This window comes from Pagrus pagrus (assembly GCF_965226575.1).
Source record: "Pagrus pagrus genome assembly, chromosome: 4".
Taxonomy (NCBI): domain Eukaryota; kingdom Metazoa; phylum Chordata; class Actinopteri; order Spariformes; family Sparidae; genus Pagrus; species Pagrus pagrus.
Window position 1 is genome coordinate 8,227,644 of NC_140188.1, and position 12,462 is coordinate 8,240,105.

The 12,462-nt window shown below is 37.7% G+C and overlaps 1 protein-coding gene across 1 annotated transcript; it reads right to left on the bottom strand.

Annotated features, from left to right (window-relative positions):
- Positions 1-8,382: 8,382 nt before the first annotated feature.
- LOC311255743 (olfactory receptor 52B2-like) lies at positions 8,383-9,321 on the bottom strand (the record flags this gene model as incomplete). Its single annotated transcript, XM_084350392.1, has 1 exon — positions 8,383-9,321. The coding sequence occupies one exon, from the start codon at positions 9,319-9,321 to the stop codon at positions 8,383-8,385; it is 939 nt and encodes a 312-aa protein (XP_084206518.1).
- Between the last annotated feature and the right edge of the window lie 3,141 nt (positions 9,322-12,462).

The following is a 12,462-nucleotide window of genomic DNA, read 5'->3' on the forward strand; positions in this document are numbered from 1 at the left end:
TCTTTGTGTACTTTCACTCCTGTCAACCATCGCTTATAATTGAATACATTGTGATCTCGTTGATCTGCTCTGTACATGCGACATCTATTGCACGTCTGTCCGTCCTGGGAGAGGGATCCCTCCTCTGTGGCTCTCCCTGAGGTTTCTTCCACATTTTTTCCCTGTTAAAAGGGCCTTTTTTTGGGGCAAGTTTTTCCTCACTCGAATCGAGGGTCGAAGGACAGAGGGTGTCGTCTCTGTACAGATTGTAAAGCCCTCTGAGGCAAACTGTGATTTGTGAATTTGGGCTATACAAATAAAATTTGATTTGATTTGATTTGATTTGCATGAAGTTGACATTCTTCACAATATTCTGCCTAAAAGAGGAATTCACTCATGTAAAATTTGGGTTATTTGTTTCTTTCTCCTTTTTTATGTACTCTTGTTCACATAATGGTTGTTTTTGATATTTTAATGGGCGATGGTGAATGAAAGATATGTGTTTTCAGCAAACAAAAATCAGATAATGTTGCCTGCAAACACCATTCAAGTTTATGAATAAAGTTAATTGTGTGGCAGTATGGCATGCAGCATATACAATAGCCCCTTAACAGCAGCAGCAGCTTTGACTAGACCAGCGTGCTGCTGGCTGTGACAGTGAAGAAGAACCAGTACCAAGCTCCAGCCATGAGCCCATACAGTATCTCCAGAGTGGGCAGGTAGGATTGCTCAGACAATGTTGATATTATCAAGAGTACAGTCAAGATCTGCTTTGTATGAAAAGTGTCCATTCTGAAGGCATTCATGCACATGTTCACTAAGAAAGACATTGTATTGCTCAATTATACTGTAACTGTAACCTCAGTTTCAGAGACCAGTGCACTGCTCAGGCATGTATTAATGTTACAGTCTTACACAGGGAAAAATAGATCACGGTGCCCTTAGAAAGTAATATTGTGGATAATAATGTTGGAGACAAGAGTGTGGTGTCATAATAAGTCCTAAAACCTGGAAATCAGTTTGTATCTCTGCACTTCCAGTTCCCTCGTCTCAAAGTCAATGCGGTTTTTGAATGGGTTTTTGGTTAAATGCCTGAAATAAGGTCTGTGGTTACCACAGGCTTAAGATATTATAAAATACATCACTAAATGTCCCACAATTGAATTATAAAGTGCTTACATGTCTTAAAAACAGTGGTTGCGAACAAGTGGCTAAATGAGACAACAGAAGTTGTCACGGAGATTAAATGTCATCACACAGAACACGGAGACTTATCTACTCACTAGTCCAACTTTACAGGCCGATTTTAGTTTCAAACTATTCTAACTCTGACTTTACAACTTGTAGTTTGATCAATTTATAGAAAACATGTACAGTAATTGTGAAGTAAAACTACTGAATTGGAAATATCAGCATTTCCAATTCAGTGCAAATAAGAGTACCTTGTTATACTTGTCACAGTGTCTTCACTGTGTATTTTTCAAATACATTGTAAAAAAAAAAAAAAACAAGGTTGTAGAGAATAGAACATGAGAGCGTACTTACATAGTAAGACTATAATTATATATCTCCAGTATAATAGGTTGTGAACTACAGTGGTCTGGTGTGAGCCATGAAACTCAGCAGCACAATAGATCTATACCATCACCACAGTTTAAAGGTGCGATTAATATCAGCATTCAATATCCAACCAAATGTGAAATATGTTCACAATCTCAACTTCTGTTCCTGAATTATGGCATTGAATAATGGCCGTGTTTTTGTAGTACATTATGATGTCACAGTGAAGTTGACCTCTGACCTTTTGGATAAAAAAATGTCATCACTTCTTTATTTTATCTTTATGTTTTTTATTATAAATTGAAATTCTGATGTCATTAGCATATAATTTCTTGAGAATTGGCCAAAAAGCGTGTTTTGTGGGGCTACAATGACATTGACCTTTGACCTTTGACTGTCCAAATCTAACCAGTTCATCCTTGAGCTTTAGTCAAAGTGGACTTAAGGATGCTGTCGCCCATCACAGACGCATAAATACTAATAAATAGCATCAACACTTGATCACTTGAGCAATGTCGGAAAGCAGCAGATGTGAAATAATGGATATACTATAGAAAATAAAGACCTGTATACTCTGTTAGGTAAAGCTACAGTCATTCAGATCTTCATGATGATCAGCAGAATCCAGTTATGGAAGTCTAATTGACTAACTCTTGGAAATGATTGACTGATTTAAAATATATATACAGTATATATATATATATGTTTTAAGTAGCTTTTATTTGCAATGACAACAAACAGGGCAATCAGGCCTCAAATTGGTTAGGTTAGGTTCAGCTGATATTCTAATAGTGCTTACCCTAGACTTCTATTTCTCTATTGGGGTTTTAAGAATGGCTTTGTTCATTCTAGCTTGTTACATTTTGTGCACTTGACACATTGCTCTCCATGTACAAAACATTACTGAGTAGTCCTCTCAGCCATCTGATTGTACCAAATCAAGCTTTGTGGCAAGTAAATCCAATCCAGGCCGAAATGTTAATAAAATGCACAAAAGGAAAATGAAGTAAGAGTACTGTAGTTATAGTGATTTACCTATTAATTTGTACTATTTAACTTCTAATTTGTTTGCATTAAAAAATACAATATAGTCTCTTTGCATCCTCTTTAACTACTTTTTAACTTTCCCTAGTTCACCTGTCCATCACTGCTGGAAATGTTACAAAACAGCACAGTAGCTGTTTACTGCACTGTGTCACCAAACCCTCTGAGGTTCATTACCAGAGCAAAGTTCTGAGGAGGAATCACTCCAGAGGGCTGAGAGTGACACAGCTTTCCTGTCAACACATTGCAAACAAATAAGTCATTAACCTAATGAGCAAAGTTAAAGAAAGAAACAGTAACCAAGCGTCGGTAACCACGACACAATGGATTGTTTTGCCTCTCTTAGTAACAAAGTTCAGTGGGAGAAGAGATCCTCTGATGGCTGACGACATGCTCGCAGATGACTTATCAGTTGCAGGTAAACATTACTAGATATGAATCAGGACAATTAAACAGCTTTTTGTTTTATTTCTGAGAAGATGTCTTACATCAATACATATCCATTTACAAAACAACTTAAAATACATTATGTATAAGGAGACATAAAACAGCAAAGAAATTAAGAAATTAGAAATACAAACAAATGTATTCTAGAAACTGAAACTGAGCCCAGATGCCTATGATTTAGCACTTAGAAATACAAAGAAAACAGGAGGAAAGTGCAAACGTATAATGTGACTATAGTATCGCCAATGAAAGTATTTCGCAAAACAGAGCATCTTCAACCACACTTCTTGTTGTAAATCCATTCATGTTTTCTTACATATTGTAAGCCGCCCTGTGCACATTTTTGTGCTTTTGTGATACACCCACATTTTGCACCTCCGACCCCTAACCTGGCCTGACCACCGAAATGGCTTGGCCTGGGTGCCCTGGGGCCTCACCTCGAAGAGCATGTGACCCATGTATGGAGGCTGAGTCCGCGGCAGCGGCCGGGGTTGAATTTCAACCTGTGGCTATTGCTGCGTGTCACCCCCCCTCTCTTTCCCCCACACATTCCTCTTACACTTTAAGCTGTCCTATCAATATAAAAGCTTATAGCCAGAAAACAATGTCAAAAAACGAAATGGTTCAGTGCATCGGCCCTCCACAAATCTGCTTTATCCATGTAAACTCATGTGCATGCTCCCTCTTCTACACATGCATACGGCCGAAATGAGCAAACACTGGCAACATAAGAAAAAAGCATGTGTAGTGCTTAATTTCTCGTTCTATATTAAAAACTCACTCAATAATTACAGGTCACATTGTATTAAATGTGTATTCCTATGAATAAAACTACACACACACATTCTTATTAAATGTCCTGGATAGGCTTGGATTTTGTGCAAAAAAGGATGTTGGATAATGTCTGGCACCACTCAGGCTGTTTTTGAGGAACAGATCAGAGTGACCTGGCCAGATGTTCCTTGTGTTTGGTCCAATGATAAGTGTTGACAGATACTTTGTTTTTGCCAAATAAGGGATGAGTAGTGTGTCAAAGTTCCCCTGGGACCCCAGTAGGGAGGAAGTTATAAGTAAAAGCCCCTTTAGATTTTGGAGAAAGGGAAACCCATGTTAATGGTCAGTTGTGAGTCATATGAGGAAAATTGACAGGTGTCTAAGAGCGGGAGGAAAAGATCCATTGGTGTAAATCAGTTAAGAAGGAGGGATAAGATGGCAAAACTTAGTGTATGAGTGTACAAACAGACAAAACACAGGTGAATTAAAAAAAACATCATCAATCTGTCAACATACACACAGTATTTAGGACACCTACTGCAATTACCCACAACACAACCAAATACACGGACATGCTGCAATGGCACAAAACATTTCCATTTGTAGAAACGGGCAAATACAGAAATGAAACACAAAACCCGAAAACTTATATAAAATTAATGCATATCCAATCAACACAACAGACATTCTCCAGTAGAAGGAGAACTTGATTTTCAACCCAAGAAAGATGCCGGACCATGGACAAGGAATTGGGTTTGTTTTTGTATTTTTACACCCACAGGATGTCTTTGTGATTCTCAACATCATCTGCTTTCTCACAGTGGTGGTGGCTGCAGTTAGCTACCTCTTGACCAGCAGTGTTATCCTCCTGGCTGCCATATGCCTCTTTAGCCTGGCTGAGGGAAGCTTTTTGAACTGACTGAAAAGATGGTTGAAAGCACTTGCCAGCTACCTCTTTTTCTTCTTCTTTCTTTTCTGGCATACTGATTTATTTGTACAGTAGGTCCTGGCATAGCAAGGAAATTCCCTCCAACATCTGCAGTGCACTAAAGATTGCATACAATAAAAATGACTCATACCATTTTTAGGAGAAGGAGTTTTAATTGTGAAATGAAAGGCAAAATAAAATTTGGTTAACATTGCTTATATTAGGATGAACATGATTATTGCTGGCCCCCTTTTCCCCAGCCCAGCCCTAGTGCATTGGTATATAAACTTTTATGGTCCCCGATGTTTAAGGACATAATATAAAGTCAAGTTTGCCACATACCCTTTCCAATACAGTTCATTTGTATGTGGGTAAGTGTATTATACAGTTGGGCCTTTTGGTGCTCCTTTAATAAAGTCCGCAAAGCCATGAACGACAAATAAAGTCAAATTATCGTCTTAATTTGGCCAAACATGTTCTCTCCTCGAGCCCCTCTGTTAGTTCAAAGTTGACATATATTTGCCTCATGGGGATTGAAGAATAGTAGTATTATCTCAATGTTCATACATAAAATCATTTTGTTTTCTGTTACTGAGTACAGAGAGTTACAGCCCCGAGGAGCTGTAAGCATAGCTGAGGAAGTCTAAAATTCTTATGAAATATTCTTTTTTTTTTCTTTCAAACTGTTGTCTTAGTTGGCTGTACTCAACTGGACCTTTAGCATGTTTGTGTTTAATTTGACATGTTTGTGATACATTATAAAATATGTAGAAATAAACACTAAAAAAGTTATTATAGACACTGTAAAAAACACAATAATTGGTTGTTATTTTTGCAATAAAATGTTTTGATATTTTAATCAATTCATGTGTCAGGTGTTCAGGCACATTGATTGATTGAGACTTGCAAAAATACATTGAAAAGTATCTTATTACAAATTGCATTTGATTTTTAATTTGTATGTTGAGGATTCAAAAACTCATTCTATACAAACTGAACAGAATATCACATGTTAGGCATTAAGTAACCTAAATATGGGTCTGACCTTAACCCCCTACATTAACAAGATGAGCTCTGCTAATTTCCCAGATCATAGTTGAAGTTAAATCAGTGTTGAAGTGGCCATGCAGAGGACGCTGGAGGTTGGAGGTGGAAGGCCACAGCTTCAGGGGTGCATGCTGGGTGGTTTCTGTCTGTGAAAGTGGTTGAACAGCCAGTTGAAATGCAGCTATGGGATCTGAACGGTCACAGTGATGCACTTTTATTTCAGACGACAATAAGACTGGACATTTAGAAAACACCTTTCACATCAGTGTTAAACACAGATACGGTGGTGTAAGTAGATTAATAAAATCTCCAAAATTGCCAAAGACACAAAACAGTACCATTACAGCAGAGTGTGATACAATACAAAACAGTGAACAGAGAGAGAGAAGCACACCCCTCCTCTTCACCCCGTGGCAACAACAACATAGAGGAAAAGTATTCCCCTTTGTGTACACCTAACAGTACAGTCCATCCATTTCAGTTCTAGTTGTAGTTCAGCATAACTAATATCCAACATTTTTTATTTACATTTTAGTTTTATTTTCTTTAATTTTAGCTTTTCAATGTAACCAACAGTTGCCCGTTTCTAGAGCACATGTGTTTTATTTTTATTGCTCTTTTCTTTTGTTATATTTTCGTATCAGTCTGTAAGCTTACCTTAGACTGCATTATCTGATCATAATTTGAAAACACACATTTATCCAAGGGGGAAAACAACACGCAGAAACAGCTTCTTTTCTTAAGCTACTGGACACAGTTCAGAATGAGACATGGACATGTTGACTGATTTACTTGTATTTAACCAAAGACTGTGATTAGGCTCATCACTGGGCACTAAAAATGTGTCTCATTTGAGTCATAATTTTCTCTTTTCTTTGACCATCCAGTTGTGGGCCTCAGAAACCACTGAGTTGGGTGAGACTGGGGTCAAAACAGCACAGATTAAGTTTTTTCACTTACGTCTGCAGCAACAAATTTGAGCTTTGTTAAACATTACTTCTTTTTAGTGCTTAGTTTTTATTTAGTTCATTCTAACTACCAGGTGCTTTGAAGGAAACACTGCCACTTACAGTAACTAGCCTGATGTGTTTCAGGACTGGCCTCCACTATCAACCCTCCTTACAAGACACAAGATGGCAGCAAACCACACCAACTGCAGCAGATCGATACAGCGTGAGAGCACATTCATGTGGTTTCTGTTTGTTTGGGTGGCTGAGCTTATTGTGTAAACCGGTGGCGCCCTCTGCTGTATTTGTATTAGTAAACACAGTGATATGAATGAGTCACTGTAAGCTGTCATGGAAGTTTTGTGCAAAAATACTTAATATTTGCTGCTCATGTTGGGACACTTACATCACATCAAGCTGCCAGTGACATGGATGACTGAAAACCCTCACAGCCTGCTTTCCGCTTGCTTCATTTAAAGATGCATATTAAATATTTTTAACCTAGTGCTCCTCTAGTGAGCTAAAAATTCCAGTCCATTTATTTGGAATGACTACATGTTTGCCAGAGCAGAGAATAACGTGCATCATTTAAGTTGTTCAATGTCTTATCAGCAGCATACGAGATACTCTACTGAACTTTGATCATTCTTAAATAGAAAGATAGAAAATTCCTCAACTACCTTGTTAATTGTCATTATTTTTCATTCAAACAGTATTATTCGCCTACTTAAGTTATGCACCGTCTCTGATAAATGATTTTATATTATTAAGTGCAATCTGAGATTTGGGGAAGAAATCCTCACTGCTTGATATTCATGACCAAAAAAAGCTGAACAAATAAACTGTCCTCAACGGAAAACACAATACTGTTTTGCTTAATATTTTCAGGACTAATCTAAAGCTTCCTTATTAGCTTCAAACAGTGTTCATGGGACAGACAGCTTTTTTATGTGAAACTATGTCATTTGGTATTTCTGAGGTTCTATTATTATCTTATTTATGTTGGAAATATATATACTTTCTGAGTTTGATTTGTGTTTTCAAAACTATATAGTGCACCTTTAACTCAACAAGTTTCATCTCTTCTGTTTCACCACACACACAATATCAAGAAATCCAAAAATGCAGGTCATGAGAAGTATTCTCAAGTCTTCATTTCATATGCTGCAGTGCCTCACTAACTGCCTCACACTTTCCAACAGAAACTATTTTAAATAATTTGATTTGCTGATTTTGTAATTTTTTGAAGCAATAGTAGATGACAAAGATCTAAATACAAATCCTAAATCAGAGAACTGACACTGGTGATTTAATTGTCAAAGTTATTGTATTTGGTACAATCGTTGAAGGGGAAGATAAGATTAGCATCATAGAGGTAATTTGAAATTGTTTTTCATGCATAATGAGTTATATCTTCAAAATGTGGCAGCAATTATTCACATTTACCTTGTGAAAGAATTGGTTAATTACTGTTAAACACACCGCACTGTAGTTTTCATATGCATTATTTCAAACTTAATTGTAAGTTCATGAACATAAGGCCAAAGGAGCAGTGATTTTAGAGAAAAGAAAGGAATTTAATAGCAAAGATCATTTTTAAAAAGTAGCAAGAAAAGTTAAACATTGTCTGTAGGAGAAGAAAATCATCATCATGCATTACGATGCATGAAAGATTTTATTCCTAACAAAGTGCACTACTTTGTCTCGAATTTCTTTTGTTTTCAGTCCATAGATAATCGGATTCAGTGTTGGGGGGAAAATTAATGTGGACACCCCCATGAATTTCCTTAAATGTGGTGAAATGTTCTTCAGTCTGTATGATATGATGGTGAAAAGACCCAGACACTCTAACAGGAGGAAAACAATTAGATGTGTAGCACACGTTTGCAAAGCTTTGGCTTTTGTGTCTGATCGTCTGGATCTGAAGCACGCAACGAGAATCTGGAGATACGTATACAAAATCATCCCATTAGCTATCACTTGTGTGAGAGCAACTCCTATAAGCCCAGTAATGTTGTTGATGGTTGTGTCGGCACAGACCAGAGACAGCAAAGTTGGATTATCACAGTAGGGGTGTGTGAGTTCAGATCGACAGCGAGGTAAACGCAGCAGCAGGAAAATAAGCACAACTATTAAAACTAAACTACTTAACCACACACATGAGATTATTTTCATAATGTGAGCATGAGTCATGGTTGTGTTGTACTTCAAAGGACAACATATGGCAATGTATCTATCATATGCCATAGCGCTCAGAATGAACACTGCACATCCTGCATAGATGTGGATAAAGAAAGCTTGGGCAACACAAGCTGAGTATTGCATTGTCCTGCTGCTTGTCAGTATTTCTTTAATGACCTGTGAGAAGAATGCTGTGGAGCCTATCAGGTCATTGATAGGAAGGTTCAGCAGAATCAGATACATGGGCTGATGCAGAGATTTGTTCAGGACAATGATGAGGATAAGAATAAGGTTGCAGAAAAGTATGATCATGTAGCTCAGAGTTGCAAAAAGGAACGCGGGAAAGATAGTTTCAGGGGGGAGATCAAAGCGATTTAGCACTAAAACAGATGACACGTTGTAGGGGTTGTCCATTTTTATGCTCTTCCTTCCTAGGAAATTAAAAGAAAACATGGCATAACTATTTCATACACACATTAATTTAGCAGTGACATGATAAGACAAGTAAAACAAAGAATATAAACAAGCAGTGACATAAAACTTTTGAAAAGTCCACATATATCAGTCATAGTTAAAATGTTAATTCTCACTGCAAAGGACGGAACTTACCAAATTAAAGCTTGAATGCTTCCACGGCACTTCACCTTGAATCTGAATAAATTTCACTTAAACACGACACATCATATATCATATACCATATGTAAATAACAAGCTAAAGTCTTTTAGATTCACAGTGCTGCACGGAAACGCCACAAACAACAAAATGCACAGAGGACAGACTGAAAACAAGCTGAATTAGTATCGCACTATGACAAATGTAGTGGATCATCTCTACACCGGTGCTAGCAGTACTGGCAATGATCAACTGCAAAGACATTCAGAAGGATTAGCAGCTTTATATGATTTTTGCTGAACACCCGACAACTCCCTAGAGTCTTCTGGTTTACCGTTAAGTTTATGTTTAGATTGTTGTGACAGTGACTGAAGCACCGTCTCACAAGGGGCTTTGGAAGAATACCACCCACACATTTACATAAAGAATGTAATAATGATTGATTTGGCACAGCGACAGATTAAAGTAAAGATATATCTATTAATTTAGACTATGATAGTTCACAAACAAGAGAGGGTATTACTGTGTGGCCAAACCTCAAAGAAACTGCACAGAGAGAGGTGACAGTAAAGAGGAACGCTGAGATGAATTTTGGCAGCTGCTCTGAAGGCTCTTGTGGTCAACACGCCAAATACACCAGGTATTTACAGATATTGAATGAATATGAATGTTTCAATGAATGTCAGGCCACAAACAACAGTGAGAACTCCCAGGTACAACACGGAAAGTTATCAGGGAACATTTAATGCCTTTTGAAATGTTAGTAGGCAATTACAAGATCATTTCCATCTCCCCGTCTACCCTAAACTCCACTGAGCCGGATGACAGTGGGGTTGTAGCTATCGCTGTGGCGGAAGGACGGTGCCAACTTTTGACTTTATAAAATATATATGGAGTGCTAAGTTCTGACAAGTAGTCGGCAAACCTGCATTCTCTTTGATAACCAGCAGGGGGCAAATCCAACTCCATTTCCAAAAGGAAGTCTGATTGTGTGTAAATAACCCCTCGCCTGATTTGTGGCCTCAAACAGTTTCCTAATCAGTTCATGGCGTCAACCTCTAGTTTCAAGTCTTCAACACAACAAGATGTTCATTTAGTAAGCAGGATATGCATTAGGGCACAGTAATGTTTGCTTGACAAGTCACTACCGCAGCATGTCTTCAGGATCTCAGTCAAATCCAATCAGTATCCTCTCAAGCTCTACTCTTTTTTAGGTATTTTTTGGCCTTTTCATGGCTTTATTGATAGGACAGTGTTGAGAGATGACAGGAAGCAGGGTGAGAGAGTGGGAGGAAGACATTCAGTAAAGGGCCAGAGGGTGGTCTTGAACCCTGGGCCGCTGCAGTATGGACAAGGCCTCTGTGCAGGGGATGTGTTCTGAACCAACTGAGGTACTGGGGCTCCACAAGCTCCACTCTTTCATCTAAATGTGGTCAGGTCTTGCTCCAAACAACCAAGATGGTGATGGCTGTAATGCCAAACTCGAGTGGGTTTACACTTTGTGCTTAGGAGAGAGAAAGATGCTGACGTCTACCTAGTGCTCCAACGGATGGAGAGGCAGTGTCAACCTTGTGAGAGGATAATGCCAACGTCATGCACAGAGGGTCTGCAGGGATGGTCGGCCACCGAAGGGCCCACTATCTATGGTCACCCCAGTACCAGCGGATATCTGCCTTAATTGAGAGCATTCTTTATGACATATTTTAATGTGTATTCAGTAAGTCGTGGACATTGATTTAACCAATACTTAAGTGTAAAACGGTGGACCTCAAGTAATGTAATATCCAATTCACTCGTGGTTACAACCAACACAATAACTAATGTAAACCACCAAAATCCGAGCTGATACAGGTGTTACAAAGACTAACAAACCATAATATTAGCAGTTACTGCTCTGACTATTTTATGTTTATGTTATTTTTCATGTGTAAGAAAGACATGATAGTAAGACAGCACAGCACAAAATACACCAATACACTTGAAAACCCATGAGAGGGTCAGCTCCTGAAGAGCAGGGGCCAGACAGAAGAGGTACTAAGAAATGTGTGCCAGAGGACAACATGAGGAAAGAAAACCATTTGTCACCTGTCTTTTTGCAAAAGGGATTAAAAAGTAAAAGTGATTTCTAGAACTTCTCTCACATCAGCTGGGTCAGTGGGGTCTGAAATCATGTTTACAGTATGCTTTACAATGTTTATTGATACATCTGTTTACTCTTTAAATCAGTCTCTACTAAAATAACAGACTGTGTCTCAACACAGTCCGATTTGCTGCTGAATTTATATTTGTCCAATTGTTAAGGACATGGAGAAGTGATGATCATATTAAATCAGTGTTTCAACATTGTTTATCTTTTTAAAGTGCATTTACAGTATAGAGAGAAAATGTCGAATCACATCCCATATAACGTTTATTTATTTAGAAATGACAGAGGTTTCAGATACATACTGAAAACATTTTTCTTTTGTAAAGGAGAATACATATATGTATTTAAATGTTTCACGTGATATAATTACCATCATATAATTTCCATTATAAAGGATATTAAAACCTTTGTTTCATTTTTAACAACAATGGCTCACATCAAAATCCACATAATAGAAATTATTAAATGCCTGTTGACACAATGTTATTACATCAAACAGTTTCACACAGAGCAGAATGTATATTTATACAGTGTATTTTCTCTTATTTAAATTCAAATATATATGCATGTGCACCACTTTCTATTGACTCACAGCAATGACAGTGTTCATATCATTCAGATATAAGTTTCCAATTTACAAATTCAAAATATGTAAGTCAGATGAAGAAAAACACAGTTTTTTGTATACAGACAACTGTTGCTCACAGGACAAAATTGTACTTAATTTGAAAGTCAGCATTAGTTCCACAAATGATTATAAAATATTTCATAGGAAAGCCAAAACTGCTTAAAGCTC